Source organism: Pieris rapae, chromosome 5, assembly GCF_905147795.1.
Source record: "Pieris rapae chromosome 5, ilPieRapa1.1, whole genome shotgun sequence".
Lineage (NCBI taxonomy): Eukaryota > Metazoa > Arthropoda > Insecta > Lepidoptera > Pieridae > Pieris > Pieris rapae.
Genome location: NC_059513.1, coordinates 1,649,279 through 1,669,211, shown reverse-complemented (window position 1 = coordinate 1,669,211; position 19,933 = coordinate 1,649,279). Strand labels below are relative to the sequence as shown.

General features: G+C 33.6%; 3 protein-coding genes across 3 annotated transcripts; 2 read left to right on the top strand and 1 right to left on the bottom strand.

Moving 5' to 3' along the window:
* The first annotated feature begins 1,394 nt into the window (after nucleotides 1-1,394).
* On the top strand, nucleotides 1,395-4,494 carry LOC110996354 (origin recognition complex subunit 6). The gene is made up of 6 exons (XM_022263981.2): nucleotides 1,395-1,588; nucleotides 1,765-1,891; nucleotides 2,263-2,451; nucleotides 2,588-2,643; nucleotides 2,933-3,087; nucleotides 3,979-4,494. Exons 1-6 carry the CDS (start codon nucleotides 1,518-1,520, stop codon nucleotides 4,299-4,301), a joined length of 921 nt encoding a protein of 306 aa, XP_022119673.2. The 5' UTR covers nucleotides 1,395-1,517; the 3' UTR covers nucleotides 4,302-4,494.
* A 131-nt stretch (nucleotides 4,495-4,625) lies between these two features.
* On the top strand, nucleotides 4,626-17,778 carry LOC110996333 (sodium/hydrogen exchanger 10). Its single transcript, XM_022263952.2, has 22 exons — nucleotides 4,626-5,789; nucleotides 6,145-6,370; nucleotides 6,908-7,064; nucleotides 7,753-7,927; nucleotides 8,421-8,656; nucleotides 9,427-9,548; nucleotides 9,987-10,113; nucleotides 10,446-10,524; nucleotides 10,614-10,714; nucleotides 11,233-11,366; nucleotides 12,043-12,146; nucleotides 12,488-12,599; nucleotides 13,058-13,233; nucleotides 13,398-13,516; nucleotides 14,708-14,852; nucleotides 15,183-15,286; nucleotides 15,534-15,681; nucleotides 15,969-16,119; nucleotides 16,405-16,484; nucleotides 17,092-17,122; nucleotides 17,274-17,335; nucleotides 17,514-17,778. The coding sequence occupies exons 1-22, from the start codon at nucleotides 4,626-4,628 to the stop codon at nucleotides 17,565-17,567; spliced, it is 3,807 nt and encodes a 1,268-aa protein (XP_022119644.2). The 3' UTR covers nucleotides 17,568-17,778.
* Nucleotides 17,779-18,453: 675 nt separating this feature from the next.
* On the bottom strand, nucleotides 18,454-19,762 carry LOC110996346 (death-associated protein 1). Its single transcript, XM_022263967.2, has 2 exons — nucleotides 19,566-19,762; nucleotides 18,454-19,202 (listed from the first exon to the last, which is right to left on the bottom strand). The coding sequence occupies exons 1-2, from the start codon at nucleotides 19,615-19,617 to the stop codon at nucleotides 18,949-18,951; spliced, it is 306 nt and encodes a 101-aa protein (XP_022119659.1). The 5' UTR covers nucleotides 19,618-19,762; the 3' UTR covers nucleotides 18,454-18,948.
* Between the last annotated feature and the right edge of the window lie 171 nt (nucleotides 19,763-19,933).

Genomic DNA, 19,933 nt, shown 5'->3' with positions numbered 1-19,933 from the left:
TAGATGACAGCAATCCGTATCGGCTTCACAGAACTAGAAAAATCAACATGTCGTCTGTGATATGAAAATGTCGCAATGAAAATCTGTTGAATACAGTTTATAGATTTTAGGGGTGTGGTGGATATAATTTTAGATTTGACACAAGAATAATATGATAAATACAAATTTTACGATGTGTTTTTAATGAATAGTTTTATATTTCATTATTGGTTATTGGCAACTTCAATAATTAGTTTCAGCTCTATTACAATTATTCAGTAATTGTATTATAAATATGTTACTTCAGTGAGGTGTTTTTTTTATCAAACTGTAAAATTTTCGCCATATTAGTTTTGAGAATAGTATATCATGTTTTGTGTGCATTAATTATATACAAGTAGTAGTTAGTACCATACAAGAAGTTCCTTTAAGTTTCTTTGTAATTTCAGACAGCATAACAAAAATCAATTTCCTTTTATTTTAAATTCACTGTTGTGTTTAAAAATAAACAAACAACAAAGTCAGTGGCAACACAACCCTTAATCTTGGCCTCAGATTTCTGTATCCGATTCGTGATCATTAATGACTTCGAATCAAGTAGGAAAATAGCCTTTTGTACCTTAGATACGCCGTCAACGTATGATGTACCCGAACTACGAATCTACGACTTCAGTGTTGACACTAAATATTTCATATAATAATTTTGGTTAATAAGGCAATAAAACAATGGAAAGAAAATGCATTGTAATCAGAGTGTATGGATCACGTCGGAAAAAAAATCACGTCGAAAAAAAAAATCACGTCGGGGTCACCATTTATGGGATGTTCTATATTTATAAATCACAACCCATTTTTATCTTTGTTAAATTGATATATTTCTTCACAAACAACGGTAATTAATTTATATTCTAATAGAAACGCTCAAAGGAAAAAATACATGCTCACTCGTCTTAAAAGTCTATTGAGTGACGTCTGTTTTATTCTTGTCCTGTATTTATGTTGACACATATATCAAAATCGTATAGAAACTACTACACCAAACAGTATGTACATTTTTAGTGCGTATCTACGATACGCTACAAGTGACAGCCCTAGGTGTCCACTTAGTATTACGCCTATCCCACCATTTCAATGTATGAAGTTTTTACATAAATGAAGTTGTTAACTGTGAAGCAATAGTGATTGATAAGTTCAATGTTTAAATATTTTAATAGCAAAATACATATTGTTAAAATCTTAGTAATGACAATAAGATTACGTAATCATGATTTTGCGTAGAACGAGACGCAAAGACTTCATAGATAACAAATACATCAGCTGTTGTCACCGATAAAAAAAACAATTTTGTACTTTGTAGACAAAATACCAGTCAATAGTCAGCTTCCAAATGTAAAATGAAACCCATTTCAAAATGATAATGAATATGTCAAAAGCGAATAGACGGCGGTTAGACTAATGCGTTTAAAAGGCGGAGCCTGACATAAATGAAGTATTAATATTAATTTAAGAAATATCCAAAGCTACGTAATCTAATTAAAATGGCTACGTCAAAAACTCTGCGGCTCTTAGCTGTAAAATTAGGTTTGGCTGACGAAGTAAAAGTTCTGAGGTTCGTGTTAATTTTTTGGCTACAAATATCTCATACAGCAAAGCTGAGTACTACGAAGGGTAGTTTCCTGATGCAACTGATCCCTTGATTTTGAACCAAAATCTTTTTAGCTTATGTAATTAACACACATTAATTGTCTTTACACCATTATATTACTTAAATAATTTGTTTTTTAGCAAAGCTGCAGAATTTGAACGCTTACTTCAAATTAAATCTACTCCAGGGAATAACTTTTCAGACACAAGTAAAATTGTAATACTTCTAGATTTGGCAGCTTCTTTGCTTGGTACTAATTTTGATGAAGTAAGTGTTATTACTCATGAGAATTTAATATATTACATGGAATATATATATTACTATTTAACATAATTGTAGTTAAATCTAATAAACCTAATAACTAAACGGATTGGTAAGGATGCTTGGGTCCAAGATTGCTTGTTCAGCTGCATATGAAGAAGTGATTCTAAGCTAATATTCATTACGTCATCTATTTGTGTCAAAAGATCAGGGTGATTCCAAAAGGAGCAGCATTGGAGCATATATGTAAATTAACCATTATTACTCATTAATTACTACAGTTTGAATCCACCAGTTTATCCTTAGTTCTGATTTGTTTAGTAATGGACTTTTTAATATAGTAAGACAACAATTAAATTGTGTTCTGATGTTTTTAGAAAGCTGCTGTTAAGTATTCAGGGTTAAAGGGACCAAGCTATAGAAATTCTAGAAAGGTGATTGAGAATTTACTTGAGTTGGACAATGACAAGCTATCAATATCGGCACTCTGCTTAAACCTGCAGTGTACCGGAGTACAGGATCTTGCTGAAAGCATCATAAAAGAATATGAAACAAGCTCCAAAGTGGTATGTTGACCTGAGTACAAACAAAAGTTAATGCTTTAAATGTGTAGATAACAGAGATTGATTGAAATAAAAATAGTAGTAATATTAAGAGTAATAGTAGTACAGATTTTTTCTTATAAAACTCTTTTAATTTCAGGCATTGGATTTGACATTACCCCAGTATGTTTGTATGGCAGTATACCAGGCTTGTAGGTAAAACATTTCAATATAAATTTGTAGAGAAATCTCAAGTTTTTATAATGAATTACAGAACAGGATGAAAGTTGTGCTTTAATTTGTGTGTATGTGATATTATTAATTTCAACCAGTCACAATTTCATTATTGGTTATTAATTATGGAAGTAACCTGATGAATAAACAACTATCATTTTTTTAGATTATTTTAATATAGGTAATCCCTCAATAAGCTTGCCATAATACCTTGACTATTGATTTTAAAATGAGGCCACACTTATATCAGAAAATTAATTTACATTTACAGAATTAATAAAGTAAAGATAACAAAATCTAAAATAATAGAAAAATCACGACTTAAACCTGGGCAATGGAGTGAGTTGGATACAGAGTGGACGAAAATTGTGGATGAAAAGTTTCTTGTAAAAAAAAGGGGACGGCCACCCAAAGTTGTTGTTGAAAGTTAGTATATATCTTCATAATTAAATCTACTGTACAAGCAAAACATGTCTACATGATATCCCAACTTATTGTGATGGTCTGAAATTATCATGATCATGTCCACTTCTTATTTTTCGTTTTAATTACTTTGTTTTGTGCCATGCGTTTTATGTAGTTAAAATATTTCTCATGTATTTTTGCACTGCAGCAAAATGTTAAAAATATCCCAATCAGATTCTTAACCCATTAATTTATTAAACTGTTTACAATAACATTTGTAAAATGTTTGCCTCATGGTGTGATGCTGACACCTGTGTGTCAATGATATATTTGACATTACATAATGAAAGTAATTTAGAAAAATCAATCAAATTCAAATACCTGTAATTGTAATTAACCCCAGGTTAATATTATACATTCCCCTCCAGAAATGTTTTGGATATTCTGTCAACTTCAAAAATGATAAATCCAGGGCCCATTAGTTACCTAGAAATTTGAGGACATACATACATTTACAAAATTTTGCACACATCATTGGAAGCCTAAATGCATCATCTTACTAAATATAATCCAACTCTTACAATATCATCTACATACAGGTCAAACTAATAATTTCTCTTTTGAAGTTGGTTAACTTAAAAATATAAGATTGATGTTAACTTGTTCATGTAACTTTTACTTGATTGCTTGGAAGAGATCGCTTTTTGTTATGCCTGTTGCCGTGTGTATGTTTTTGTGATGTGCAATTAAGTGTACAAAGATTGATCAGTGTTCTATGTACTTATTTATCTTATTTGATCAAATCAACTCCTTTATTTGAAATATATGTAGTAAACTCTAGTCTACATACATTAACCAAATGTATGTAGACTAGAGTTTGTGTATTCAGTTAAATATGTTTAAAATTTTCAGATGAAAATGAAATGGAGATAGATGAAAGTCCTGTAAAAGAGACAACAGAAACAAAAATAGAACCTTACGAGGATTGGAAGCGACGAATGTTAGAACAGGCTTATAAGGAGTTGAGAGAGTTAGAGAATCAAAAGAGAGTAGGTAAAAACAGGGTAAGTTTTAATGAAGACAACCTACCCCGAAGATCTTCAAGAATGACACCAAAAAAATCATCAGGAATGACACCGCTAAAATCGCCATCTAAACAAAGAACTCCGCAAAAGTTTTCGCCATACAAAAGTCCGGAGAAAGCTCGGTTAAGGCTGAGTTTTCCAATAATTTAAATGGGAAAAATTGCAGCTAAGAAATGACTGGATATGATATCAAAACTTGAATATTTGAGAAATTGTTCGTAAAACTAAATAAATAAGTTAATTTTCTGTATTAATAATAATATTGTGTTTTTTTATATTTGAGTTTTTTACATAAGACATTGTTATGTTAAGACATTTTTGAATAAAAATTATTTCATACTTTCGTTTTCATGTATCTATATGGCCATGCCGAAAATGTCGTCTATTTATATATTTTCGATATTATTTTTTATGGTTAATACACAAAGTTTAAATGAAACACATAGTGAAGTGTTGCAAGGGAAAATAGATGAAATGAAGACACCACCTATAGCTTACCCAACATCTTTGGCATTTCTTTTCATATTTCTAACACTTTTAGTTGGTGTCATAGTAAGAGCTGTCATGCTAAGCACCACAATGTGTATACCATATAGAGTGGTAATGTTCATCTTTGGTGGCTTTCTAGGATTTTTTGCCCATAAATATCCAGCCTTCAAACCGTTTGTTACGATTTGCTACATGGACGTAGATTTGCTGCTGACAGTTTTCCTTCCGATAATACTATTTTTCACGTCCTATAGCGTCGATTCTCACTCATTCTGGAAGAGTTTTCCTCAAATTTTAATGGTTGGTGTTGCAGGAGTGTTGCTCACTGCTCTTATGGCAGCCTTCATGGCATATTATTTGATTGAATCGTCATGGAGTTTTACCACCGCTCTTCTGTTTGGTATTGTCTGTTCGCCTATATATCCTGTCGAAATCGTTACGCAGTTAAAAGAACTTACCAAGGGTAAAAATATCAGTGTGTTACTACTTGGTGAGGGTTTAATAGGTGATGCCACTGTTATGATCGAGTTTACAGCAGTACTTGGATATCTAGCGTCGGCTCTTACTGATGCATCTCAAATTTCTTTAATGTTGATACGATTCGCGGGGGGAGGGGTGTTACTTGGCTTGGTCATGGGAAAGATTACATCCGGATTGCTATCTCTCACATACTATGATTTGTTATGTTGTGTTACTCTGACGTTGGCTGGTGCTTTCTTGACGTACTACATAGGTGAGAAATTCTTTTACGTATCTGGCTTGTTGGGGACTGTTATTGCGGGAGTCATGGTGAGCACCAGAAAGTCAACCATTTCTGCTGAAGTGGAGCAAATTGTGTCACACTTTTGGAGGATTCTATCGCATATAGCGAATACTTTGGTGTTTACGATCGTTGGAGTGGTCATATTTGAGAAGTTGTGTTATGTTATATCTGTGAGGCAAGTGGCGTTGGTATTTGTGACGTATACTACAGTATATGCTTCGAGGTTATTAGTGTATGCGGCCATGACTCCTATATTGCGGAACATAGGATATGGAATGTCCTGGCAGCATGCGATGGCCTGTGTTTGGGGTGGCTTACGCGGACCATTATCTCTCTGTTTGGCTTTAATTGTTCTTGAAACGCCGTTGACTGCGGATTTCGGGGAGGTAAGTCAAATGTATCATCTAGATTTTTTAGCCCAACAAAATTTCTAGACACACCAGTCATTCCACCACTCCATTTGTCGTTTCCGACGTTTTAGTCAAAACTCACCGATATTCAGAATGCAGCATTCTCATCAACTAGCTAGGTCATATAACTTTAACAAGTGTTACAAAACACGAGTACTACACTAAGCCTTTAATAATAATTAATATTATATTTATTATACTGGGTTACAGAAGTAGCGGCTTAGTAATAATAATAATAAACTGATAGGTATTTGTTAGCTATTAGCATCATATGCTTTATTTAAAACATCAACATGTATTTGGTACTCTGTTGATATCGAGCTACTTCCAGGTCTTTATAATCCAAACTGCTGGGCTAGTTTTGCTATCTCTTCTCATAAATGCAACCACGATTACCAAAGTCTTGAAGATCCTAGGCCTAGCTGAAATATCCCTTGCCAAAAAGGCCAATATGACGAATTGTGTAAAACGCGTCATGATGACGAGGGATCGATGTATTTCTATGTTGAAGATGGATAAGTTCCTTGCCGATGCTAACTGGGACCTGGTACAGGCTAGTAAGTGAACTTTCGTTCATGAATATTCATTATTGTTAAATATATAGGTACTATAACAATAGTAACAGACATTTTGTATGGTGAGGAATCCGGTATGTGACATTTCTCCCAAATGTGTTAGGCGTTAGTCACAGAACGATACTATTTATTAGACATATAAACGACTAAAAGATACGTATGCAATCTAACATAACATAACATTTATTACTAACGAAACACACACAATATAATTATCGAAAAATAAAAACAAAGAAATAAGATTTGTAAGGTGTGTGTGCTGTGTTAGTAACTGGCCCTGGGTTAGCATTATGCTGAAGAGCTGACGTGTTCCACAGCACTGGTCATTCTGCCAGAGACCACAACAGTTAGTTTGCTCCTCATACGCAAAAAAGAAAATCTATCTGAGGCCAAGACTTTTAGAATTTATAGAACTTGATTTCTAATACGATATAATACGAACCGTAGATTATGTATGTTAGACTTTATTACTACAAAACCTAACCACTAGTTCCCTAAATCGATATCTTCTTTCATCAGATACAACGATCAAACACCCATACCAGTTGCAAATGTCCGGCCGTGATGAAGATAGTGATGACGACACGTATATGGGATATCATTACACCACTTGTCCCGATTGCGAAAGAGAGATACCCAACGAGCCTACGAAGAAGGAAATAGCGGAAATGATGAGGTAAGACTGTACTATTGTGTGCGATTGAAAAGAGTGGTGGAAATTTCTAGCCAGTTCTTGTCCGCTCTACGCCCTTGACTTGCGAATATGTAGATTTACAATTAATTTAACTTCTTTTCTGATGTTCATAATTGTGACGTTGACTTTGACTTTTAGATTAAATAAAATATGTGTGTATTTAAAAATATTAAAACAGGTTCTTGAAAGCATGAAAAGTCATACTTAAATGTCCAATTACTACACTAGGCGATAACCTTGTGTTGTGGTGTCGGTGAAATGAACAGAGACAATCATTTGTTCTCGTTGGTACAAAGTTAAAATTAAACGACATCGAAAATTAAACGGTTTATCAAATAACAAAAAATAGCCTTTCTAGTAATAATAACATAAATGCGATCCATATTTTATTTCACATGATGTAATTTCTTTTGCCGTAATAATTTATCGATATTATTGATCGGCGCTGAATCGATGTTTATATATAGATTGTAATGCAAGGGCAATTGTGTAGCCAAGATAGATAAAACTGAAAAAGCAAAAATGTAAATTAATAAAGAAAATAAATTGCACTTTTTTGTTGTATAATTGCAAATGGTAGAAACCCTAACTTAGAGGTAGAAGCCTAGATAGATAAACAGTGGGCTGCTCATAATACCTGCAAGCTTGTAATGCTCAATTAATTTAACAGGGAAGCTAATCAAAGGTTGTTGAAAGCTCTCAAAATTTCCTATTGGCGTCAGTATGAGCACGGTAAAATAAGCAAAGACGGGGTGAGGACGTTAGTTCAAGCTGTGGAAGTGGCTGCGGACTCAGATAATGGGAAGATTAATTTGGAGCAATTGGGGACTTTGTGGAAGCCAAAGGTCGGTATGGAATTTTTCGGCATCTGTTGTTGATTAGCCTCGTGTATTGTTATTTCTGCGTTTGATTTTGGGCACAAAATTATACACAAACCGTCTCGTTCGTAGCCTCCCACTAGCAAGACTGGTATGTATAGGTATATAGGAAATACTCCTGCTATTTAGCTCTTTTCACTCATACAAAGTGTGAGCTGGGGGCGCAGAGGTCAATTATGTCTTGATCAAAACTTGGGGGGTTGATCAAAACTTGTTGCAGATTTATGTCTGAAAAACATCAGAAAACCGTCATCCAGAAATCTTCATGTTATCTATGCGGCAGCAAAAGTATCGGTTCCAAAATTTTCCGCCCTAGGTTCAGACTTCCAGTCTGCTGGTAAACCTGCACTGATGGCTAGCCCGAAACCAATACATCTTTTCTTCTTCCTGTCAAAACATCTAACTATTTTCTGGTCTTATTTCGATAACCTAATTATTCTACAGCCTCGCGCTTTTTTAGGCTCACGCGGTCTGGCTTCGTCGTAAACTGGTAGATATGATGATGCCAGACGCAGCCAACGCGCAGGTACCACGACATCCCTGGCGGCAGTATTGCTATCGTATCGTTAGCAACATTTGGTTCGATGGATTCATATACATAATGATATTATGTAATACACCCGTTATATTGTGTGAAGTCGCTTTGAGGGGACCAGTGAACCGTGAAGTAACTATTGCTATTAAATCTTTAAATTTGTGAGTAATTTATTTTTATAGGAGAGATAATATTATCACTAACAAATTGAAAACTAGGTTAAACGTAAATTACTAAAACTTTTCTATAAATTTGACGATTATTTAAATTATTCTAATTCTTGGCATTGATTTGCTTCAGTTCAAACTATTATTCTATTACTACGATTCAAAAAAGAGTGGCGGATGGTTTCTTGCCAGATCTTCTTGCCCACTATGCTCTTGATTTGTGGACTGGTAGTCAATTTAAATTAAGAATCTATTTAACATCTTTTCTATTGACGTTCATAAGTCACTTGGTTAAGTACCCATATAATATATATATTATAGTATTCAGTTTTAAATCTTGGATTTGCATGCATAACCTGATACACTATAACATTCTTATTACAATAAATATGCCTAATGGGTGTTTCTGTTTGGTAATAATTCCTTTTCAAAACACATTGCAATAATCGGGATAGGTCATATAATACATATATATAAATTGATGGCGCTACAACCTTTTTAGGTCTGGACCTCAGGTTTCCGTATCTCAAATCAGCGTCCTGTGTCTGACACATGCGGTTTTTTGTTTCTAAAAAACCGCAGCTGTAGGCAAGCTGGGTTCTTCACGATGTTTTCCTTCAGGAGTATGTTAAATGCGCACTTAGAAAGTCCATTGGTGCATAGCCGGGGATCAAACCCACGACCTCAGAGATGAGAGTCGCACGCTGAAGCCTAGCCAACACTGGGGACCCCGCATAATTATTTATACAATGAATTAATTACAGGTTCTTTTTTATAATCTATGTCCTGGAAATGCTTATTAAGTTCTATGCTCTGACGATTCGTGGTTATTTCAAATCTCATTGGAATAAACTAGATTTTTTCATCATTGTCATGGCGACTGGTGGTAAGCGTTTTTTGTTTTAAAAACAGTCTTAAATACTGCTTGTGGCTACCAACCCGAGGTCATTACAGTTATGACAAAGACACAAAGCTATTTATAAAGTATTTACAGAACTAATCTATCGATACAACCAGGCTCCAGAAGATAAACTACTCCTTATATGGAAATTGTATTCGTTTTTACAACAAGCGTGATTATCACCAAATAAATCAAAACTATCGTTAAACGTACATCAATTAGGCTAAGTAAAATGTATGAATTTACATTTTACGAATATTAGAGTGATCCTTATCTTCGGGATTGATTAGTTCCAGTTCACATAAACTCTAAAGAGTGGCGGAAATACAGATATATATTAAGTAAGTCCGTTGCCAAAACCAAGGATTGTAGACCAATGTAGTTTTTGGTTTGGTCGTTTGATTATAGTTATTTTGATTTCAGATTTGATCCTCGATATAATTGATTCGGTTACACCTTGGGATAAATGGAATAATTTAAATTCCAGTGTTCTAACGGCGACGAAACTGTTGAGAATGTTGAGATTTTTACGTCTATGCAAATTGGCCCGGTATTTCTCCATATTCTAAAATATATAATCTATAGATAATTCCAGAGGGTTCGACAGTTTTTTAATTTCAATAAAAAAATAATTTCGTGCTGGAACTATAAAATTTATTAAAATGATTTTAAAATTTTTATATCGCTTTATTTGAGGTTTGTGGAAAAAACGACACTAGAAAAACGGTATTTGATACATTGAAAGTTTTATTATAACGCAATATCTAATTAAATAAAATTTATTTAAATATCACAAAAAAATATTTCTACATTATTAAAGAAATTTGCATTTTCTAAGTTAAATAACTTATAAATTATTATAATATTGTCGAAATCTTTCAGGGTATCTGTACCAAAAATAATGGCGTATATAGACCGAATGATAGATATACAACTGGCGTTTGGATATGATGTTGGAAAGGTAAGATATATACATTGATATATTTTCAATGGTGTATTTCATATTTTCTTATTAAGACAGTTTGCTTATATTTTAATTTTAATTTTCAGGGATTCGTAACTGGGGAAACTGAGGTGTGTAATCTCTTGCCGCAGCTAGTTGATAATCAGCAGATTCAAGAGACCCTTTATAATAGACTTGAAGCTGACAGGTATTTTTATACATAATAACCCTGCTATATAAGACATAGGAAACTTATAACATTATTTATATAACTCGACCATACGACGATAAACTCCTAAGCAAATATTCTAAAACGTCACTTACATTTAAATCTAATGAAAAGAGCTGTCAATGTCCATGTCAATGTCATATTTTGTATAAAAATTTGGCGGATAGTACTCAAACGATGACTGACTTGAGGTACCTATTGCATTGGATGCGTTTGGATAAATTAACAAATATTTAACACATTTAACTTATTTATTCACAAAAATACAAACATTACTTTACTACTAAACCACAAGGATTATGTCGAAAAACATAATATTCAATACAAATACATAAGACACAAACTATAGTTGCTTTGACTCAGTGAACAAATTTTTATGTTCATAGAGTAAGTTCACTAGTGTCAAAGTCAGACGTCATACAGAAGACTCAACGTGGATTTTTCTGATATTCTTGAATAGGGCAATGATTATCTATATGAATAAATGATTTTTCTAGACTCGTTGTAACCCGCCAACTGGGTTTGTTACAAAGAGACAGGCCATGGACAGCGATCACAGTGAAGACGAGACAAGCGACCACGTCTACCCTTAATATAATGCTCTCAGATGCAATGCAACTTAAAGAAGAAGGTTTTTATGGCATATAAACTACCTGCAATTAGATGGTACAATAGATTTCGGTAGAGAAGCAAAAAATCTGATCAAAATTATCCGATTACGTAGGTTTTTTTTAAGAGAAGCATGGCTCTAGTTTTTTAAGGACTTGTAGACATTGCAATGTGTTATAATTTGGTCTCTCAATAACACTGTCTTTACTTTACCTTGAAGCAAACTTTATTTAACTGGTTCTGATTTTAGTTCTATTTCCAATAAGTAATCTGTTTCTAGTAAGCGAATTTTAATTTTGTTGATTTAAGTTTTGCTTTTTAAACTGTGTCCTGAATTATTTATATGTACATCGAGTTATAGATAGAATTTATATTTATAATAAATCAGTGGCGCTACAACCTATTTAGGTCTTGGCCTCAGATTTCTGAAGTTGTTTCATGATCATTTTTAAATCTAATAGGCAAGTGATCAGCCTCCAGTTCCTGACACACGTTGTCGACTTTTTTTGGGTCTAAGACATGTCGGTTTCCTCACGATATTTTTCCTTCACCGTTCGAGCAAATGTTAAATGCGCACATAAAGAAAGTCCATTGGTGCACAGCCCGGGATCGAACCTATGACCTCAGGTGTGAGAGTCGCACGCTAAAGCCACTAGGCCAGCACTGCTCAGAATTTTTATATTTGTTTAAATTTGCAGGTTTTCTAGACGAAATGGAGTACCGTTTACTAGTAACCGCGATACAAGAGAAAGTCCAAGCTATTCGACATAAGGGAAGTTTAGTTGCACCGTCTTCACCGGAGGTGATCAATCAAATATTTTTAAAATATACAAAGAAAATGACTTGGCGATTAAAAAGAGTGGCGGAGAGTTTATTGCCAGATCTCTTCCGTTCTACGCCCTTGATTTGAGAACTGGCAGTAAATGTAAAATTAGAAGCATTTAATGTATTTTTTTTGACGTTCATAAGTGTACATTATGTTACCTACGTGAATAAATTATTTTTGAATTTGAATTTAGTTTATCACAAAATATTAACACCTATTGCAATGTTCAGTAGACAACTTTTTTAATTAATGTGCTCAACTACAATCTGTCAGAGTAAAATACCTTTATATAAAATATCTTCGTTGATTATATTCAGACCCAGCTCCGCGCCATATCTTGGCTCCAAGGCAACGAGAGAGTAGCAGACTTTTTCATAGAAAACTCGGAAATACATAATTATAATATTAATGATGTATTGATATTTAGAGGTAAAGTTATTTCTGTATGTCGTGATATAAGTTCTACGGGTCTCCATGGTCCAGCCCTAACTTAATAGATTAAGAAACATTAATCTTTTCTAGTTGATGCGCAGACGGTGTGTATATCACCCGATTTAAATTAAACAATGAAAATATTTTTGGTTTGTTAATTTATTAAACGATTATCCGCCAAACGGGCAGAAGGCTCATCTGATGCTAAGTGATACCACCCATGGACACTCACATTACCAGAGTAACAAGTACGTTGCTGGCCTTTTAAGAATTGGTACGCTCTTTTCTCGAAGGACCCTAAGTCGAATTGCTAGCTGGTTTCACATAGTGTTGGTTCGCGACGAAAAGTATCTTTATTAACGCTGAGTTCTAGAACAACGGACGTCGAGGTAATACGGATGGTATTTCGTATTCTACCTTGACGTCCGATGATGAAACTCAGCGATCATTCTTAGGTGACCAGCCAAAAGGCCTTTACATCTTGGTATCAGGGCTGTGTGAAGCGAAATACATTCCACCAGACGACGAAATGGATGAAGCAATTCCCAATTATGAATTCCTCACTGACTTGAAGTTCTCTGAACCGAGTCAGGAGTATATTGTATCTGGGAACGCTATTGGAGTATTGGGGGTGAGTTAAGAGGGGCTGCTGCTATTATCTTTTAGAAAGTGTAATTTTTGTATGAAATTTTCTTTTAGAGTCAAAAGATGAGTTTTTTCTCATTAAAACGTTTAAGAAGTTATCACTAAGGGCATCTAAGGGCTACAATATTCGAGATTTTTTAATGTTTCCAGGTACTAACGAATCGTCCTTACAACTATACAGTACGCTGCGATTCCGCCGTCCAAGCATATTACATCACCATACAAGTAGTCAAGGATGCATTCAATATTGCCCCACATCCGATAATGGGGTAAGGTTATAAATATGACGTGGTGTTCCAAAAACCTTTTTTATTGCTGGAAGATGGATGTATAGTCTCCCGCGCAGGGGTATCTCGTTAAAGTGTACCCACTATAACCCATCGGTCTCGGGTCGGTAAGTAAGTTTCCCTCAATCCATGTCCTCGTCAAAGGCGTCTGCTGCGCTACTGCGAGCCAAATTTATGGTCCAAATACCTAATATGTTAACAGTGACGATAACAGAATTAGTCTGATTCTACTTTTATCCTGGAAAATGACCGTTTTCACATCCCTATTTTTCTCTCGTTTAAAGTTGTTTGAACTGTGGCAAATCAAACCCTTAGTCTCTAGCCTTTTAAACAAATTTCAGCCTTCAAGTTACCTTATTTTATTGTGTAACAAGACAGATTATGCCAGCACCTTGATAGGTAAGGTTACGTCATATAATCCACAATTCAATGACCCTAAATGGTGCCCTAATCAAAATATTGTATATTTGTAAAATTTATGAAAACCGGCACGGTAGTCTAAGCATGAAAGTGTTTTACACATATTAAATTCTGAAACTCTATGATCTGTGATCTTTAATATAAGTTATAAACTACATGAGTCTCGACGTTGGGTATGCCTCAAGAGGCAAGGCAAGCCAGGCGTTGGCTTTGCCAAGGCAAAGGCCTCCTCTATCCGTTTTCAATGTTCTCTCTCATTGCGAACCTTCTCCAGTTGTCGCCAACTCTTAATTTGAGTTCGTCATCCAATCTTTTCCGTTTCTAGGTTACTATTCCGAGAATGTTTTGCTTCATTTTTCATTGGGGCTTGTGTTATCATACTGTTTCGCAACCATTGCTAAGGCAGGGTAGGACACAGATGTTTCAGGCTTTGCTGTTTATTTTTGCTTTTTTTATAGAACAGGAGGCAAATGGGCAGGAGGCTTACCTGATGTTAAGTAATACCGCCGCCCATGGACACTCTCAATACTAGAGGGCTCGCGAGTGCGTTGCCTATTAAGAATGTATACGCTCTTTTCTTGAAGGACCCTAAGTCGAATTGGTTCGGAAATACTTCAGTGGGCAGCTGGTTCCACAAAGTGGTGGTGCGCAGCAAAAATCTGCTGAAATCTCAAGTAGTCCAATATATTATTTCCATTGATTTGCTATTCTTCTTTTGAAAATTATTCCATATTCATTATGCAAGTCATTCAGGTTGGAAGCGTCAATGTGGCGTGAAATAGGCATCAAGTTATCTCTAATGGTGCTACCAAACGTTCCAGCTTATCATTCCTGGTCAAGTGAGAAAATCAGTATGCGATTGGAACACGCTTTTGTGCCTTGCCTAAAGGCTTTTAAGGTATTTATTTCTGTCCATATCAAAAGGCTATCTAGATAAGTTTGAGCGGGTTTAACCTGAAGCAGATAATTTTGTTGTATAAAAACGAATAAGGATTCCAAAAACCGAAACTTTTATTTTATAATTTTGTGTTTGCTTGTTTATTTATTTTTTTGCTTGTTTGTAATTTTTATGTTCTAATTTAATTGATGTCAGTGTGTAAAATTTGTTATTTCATATTTTCTTGGATATTGTTAGCATACAAGCCTGATAGTACTGGCTTTCATTGACTATTGGTCCTTCGAGACAGATATATGAAATGTTACCCCGATGATATATTTTTTGTTTAAGATATTTGTGGTTGGTGAATTAATGGAAGATATAGTATTGTTAGACGGAGTGTGTCAGGATATGGCTACCAGAGAGGTGTTCCAACCACCTTGTTATATACCACGGTAATACACATTATAAAGAATAACACTTATTTGTTAACACGCTATAAGTCTCTCTGTCACATGCCAAAGTAATTAATAATGTTATGATTAATTATTATAGTATGAAGTTACTGAAAGAGAAGACGCGTTTATACACTTATTTTATTAAGTTTTTTCGAATAGATTGTAGTCACAAACATCTTAAGAAGTTTTCCTTTACATGTAATTGTTAATAGAAAAGTATACAGCAGATTTTAATAAATTGTAGGACAGTCCATCGTCTTATATTTCCAAAGTCATCACAACTGGTCGTATCCAGTCAGTGTCCAGAGACAAAATTATTAATAGTCCCAGCAAAAGATACAGACGAATTGGACATAATGGAGGACGAACTTGACGATTTACAATGCGAACTGGTTAGTTTCAAATTAATACAGAAGATAATGTATTAATTGGTTTTATCTAGCATTAAAGATTACTGATGATTTTATTCGTTAGGTTCAGTATCCTCTTAGATTTTCAATATTTTTCTTGATATGTAACCGGAAATAACAGTGCTATTAAAATTCATAAATGTACTTAATAAATAAACAATGTCGTTAAAAGTATTAGCTCAAATTCATTTTTTTAAACAAAGAATCAAAATTAAGTGCCATACGTTCACAGATTAAGCTAATATCTATCTATATATACCTTAATGCAGGTTTCCAACGCCTCCTCCCGTTGCCTATACCACAGAGTGATAAGAAAGTTATCTATTGAATCGCGCAATAAGAGCGTTATGCGCGGACGCAAGCGGAAACGAGGGGCCAAACGGGTCAACTATAGGGAGTCCGTGTGGGGAAAACAGATGTGTTAGTAAAAAATTAAATACATCATTTTACATATTATGTATATTCAAGTAACACATAGGTACACAAAAAATATGCAAACATTAAAACGTATTTAATTAAGTATATTGAATTAATACTAAAATTTTCTTAACTTTAATTCAATGATAATGATTTTCAAGATCATATGTGACCGATACAGATAATAAGTCGCAATCAGAACTTAGTGCTTATGTGTATTGCAGCTTAGTTTCACACAAAAGTTACGACATCATTATTTTCTGTGCTTCAAAAAACGTATTATTTTAGCTTCATCAACAATACCGGGGGTAGGATCTCATACCGATAAGGAACTCTCTAAATATTACAAACCGAGCTTGGATAATGTGGTGAGTAACATTTTATTTGTATGTCTGCCAGCCTACCACATAACTGCGATTTCAATACTCAGCTTGCGTACATAATTTTGCGACATCAGTATCTATTTTTAGTTTTTATAAATTTATTACTGTTCCGTTAGCTATGAGATGACGCATGGGTCTTAAGTTTTTACCCATAGACAAGTTTAATGAGTGAGGTTTGGGTAGGATGATACACATGATTTGTGAAACTCATAATGTATAATAATACTATATCTGCACAGTAATATTTATTGTATTAATCGTAAATTAATGTATGAATTTGACGATAATTTTAATGATCCTAAATTGATATGCGCCAGTTCAATATTTATTCTGCATTATTAACTTATTTGAATGATTGAGTCAATTTCGCGATTGAAAACAGTAGTGGACAGATCTTGACAGTTCTTCTTGTCAGCTCTACGCCCTTGACTTTCAAACTGGTAGTAAATTTAAATATCAATTTAAATCTTCTCTGTTGACGTTCAAAAGTGCACCTCCTTGGTTACTATATGAATAAAGTTATTTTGAGTTAGCACTATAGTTAATTTTATTCCCTATCCTATATCCTATTATTATTTGGTTTCTTTTTCAGCCTGAAAAATTGGAAAAATCTCAAAATAACGGTATGTCTGTATATTTATGTTCATATACACTTTTTACTATTACGATGAATTACCTACCACTAATTAACGATTCATAGCATCTAGTAGATATCAACAGTTATCTAATATCTATTACTTTTAGAAATAAACATTTTTAATGGGAATATTTTAGGAGAATCCACATCCCAGCATAAACAGTCCGCGCGACAGTCCAGATTAGATTCTGAACAAGAGGTATGTATGTACACAATTTAAGTATTTTAGATTCCCATCCCATTCAGCAAGAACTGGAACAGGTGAGCCTCCTAACCGTTTGCCCCCTGTTCTATAAAAAAAAGGGTTTTGATAAAAGGAAGGATAAGATTACTTTTTACCCAAATGAAAACATGTAAGTTATTACATTTTTTTTCAGATTTTTAATACCATGCTATCCAAGACTAAAGGCAGATCTTCAGACAACAAATAATCATAGATAACTTTTAGTTAGACATTTTGATGATTGTATTTCATTTTCTATAAAATAAAATATACATTATATTTAGATAGTTTTATTTAAAAGTAAAAGATGTGTTGTTGATGTTAACAAAATGATAAAAAATAGGAATGTGAATTTAATACTAAAACAAAGAAAATCAGACAGTCTGGCAAGTAAAAAATACAAGACCTAAATGTAAATAACATTCAAGAATTCTGATATAACATGATTTTTATATTTCAAACAAAAAGGTAATGTACCTTTATAACAAAATTTCTTAACCTATACTTCTGCCAGTTATATTCCAATAAGTACCAAAAACTAAGTATAAAATATAAAAATTTATGGCTTAATGCCAAAGAAAATGCATAAGGAATGAAGTAAAAATATAAACTACTTGCTAGAAATAAATGTTAATTGCACACAAAAAATATTAATGATTCTCAAACACTTAAGAATGTTAATTGGTTGATCCTAAGTTTTTGTCATGTTGGATATGAATCAGTATTTCCCAGTACACACATGACTTACTTGAAAAAATAGGATCAGAAATCAGTTTGTTATAAAAAGAATGAAAAATGTCATGTAATTATTCAATTAAATCTGAAATTGCCTGCAACTCTGTTTTATGCCCAGCTTCTCTAGTTGCATATTTTGCTAAGAAATGTTTATAATTAGCCATTTTCTTTAAAACTTCACAATGTTTAGTTATTCCAATGTTGAATATAGGGCTAGCATATAGTTGGTAGCAGTCTTCAGAAACATAACCACAAAATATGGTTAAATTTCTAACATCAATAATCTAGAACCATTTCTATAATTATAACAATACATTCTTATTATAACATTCTAATCATCATGGTCACTGCTTGTTTTATGGACCTAAGTTTGTTTTTGAATATGGGTAGGCCTTTATTCTTATATCATAGTAACCAATATATAAAGTATTAATAGTACACTAAGTACTCAATGCTCAAACCATTATTAAATAATGTATAAATCAAATAACCTTGATGTTTATCCATGCCCAATACAGTCACTTTTAAGTCACATTATATCAAAAGTATAGAGAAATAAATTCTAGGTACCCTTGATATCATCTAACCATATCCAAAAACATTCTTCTTCAATTTATGTTCAACATTATTTGCACAGCTGTTGATCTCTCTAAACACTATTAATAGACTGTTACAATAACTGCATATAATTTTAATATTTGCGTTTAGTTTGGGATCAACAATTAATCAAAATTTAATGATATGTTATAGTAAGGTATTCAACTAGTAACACCTATAATAGTTCATCAATCTATCATGATTAACAATATAATCAACAGTTGTGTAAATAATGCAACATACAGTGCATATATAATCTACTTCCTGGGTTGTTGAATGTTTGGGCTTGGTTTAACGTTGATATGAGTTGGAGGCTTAGGACTATGTGCTACTTGTGCCGCCTGCGGCGTAAAGTCTGCATTGCCTCGGTTTGGAGCTCCTGCAATTGATACTGGGTTGGATGGAACTGGTGAAGGGCCAGAGAGACCAGTTAAATCTTCAGTAGTTGTTTCTTTAGTTTCCTTAACATGAGGCACTTTATGCTGAGTAATTCTCATACCACCAGCTTTCACTGTAAAAGTACAAAATATTTTATTACTATTAGTTATCTGCAACTTTAGAATAGAGGGAAATCAAACATTGCACACTTCCCATAATGAAATATTGATATTAGTCGTTCGTCGAAATTGGACACGGCAACAATTTGACCATTCCACGACCTTGATGCGTTCTTTGTTTAATAACAACGATGAATCGTGATTGATATCATATAAGTTTACAAGGTTAAATAAAGAATAAAACTCTTTGTTAATTGTTTTTACTAAAAACAAGTCCACTTACCAATGCTTTGAAGACAAAGAAGTCGAACATATTTTTTATGTTCTATTTTTATATATTTATTAGTGAATATTATGTAAACAAGGAGAATATTTACCTGCGGGAGGGTGTCCCGCTTTAAGTTGGGAAACATCTTCAGTTGACGACATATTTAAATATTTTAATCCCGGTATGATTTTATGAAATCTGATAAGATTGTGATTCGAGATCAGCGTAAACAATTTACGTATTCGCAATTTATAGCAACGTGTAACTTTTTGTTAACAAAATGTAAAACGAATACGATTGAAGTTGACACTTGCGAGTTGTAGTTGACTCATGACTCTCAGTGACATACATTAATGAAGACAATGACAATTTACTATACATGGATATACACGGTAAAGTAATTTAATTTTACTTAAAACTGGCATAAAGATATGAATATTGTCATAAAATAAAATAAAAGTAAGTTTAAGCAGTTAG

Excerpts from the sequence above, each read along its gene's own strand:
- LOC110996354 (XM_022263981.2), top strand. The coding sequence starts at position 1,518 with ATGGCTACGTCAAAAACTCTGCGGCTCTTAGCTGTAAAATTAGGTTTG. Across the intron at positions 1,892-2,262 it reads TTGGTACTAATTTTGATGAA|AAAGCTGCTGTTAAGTATTC; the intron begins GTAAGTGTTATT and ends TGATGTTTTTAG. Across the intron at positions 3,088-3,978 it reads ACCCAAAGTTGTTGTTGAAA|ATGAAAATGAAATGGAGATA; the intron begins GTTAGTATATAT and ends TAAAATTTTCAG.
- LOC110996333 (XM_022263952.2), top strand. The coding sequence starts at position 4,626 with ATGAAGACACCACCTATAGCTTACCCAACATCTTTGGCATTTCTTTTC. Across the intron at positions 10,525-10,613 it reads TTGGATATGATGTTGGAAAG|GGATTCGTAACTGGGGAAAC; the intron begins GTAAGATATATA and ends TTTAATTTTCAG. Across the intron at positions 15,682-15,968 it reads ACGATTTACAATGCGAACTG|GTTTCCAACGCCTCCTCCCG; the intron begins GTTAGTTTCAAA and ends ACCTTAATGCAG.
- LOC110996346 (XM_022263967.2), bottom strand. The coding sequence starts at position 19,617 with ATGTCGTCAACTGAAGATGTTTCCCAACTTAAAGCGGGACACCCTCCC. Across the intron at positions 19,203-19,565 it reads AGCGGGACACCCTCCCGCAG|TGAAAGCTGGTGGTATGAGA; the intron begins GTAAATATTCTC and ends GTACTTTTACAG.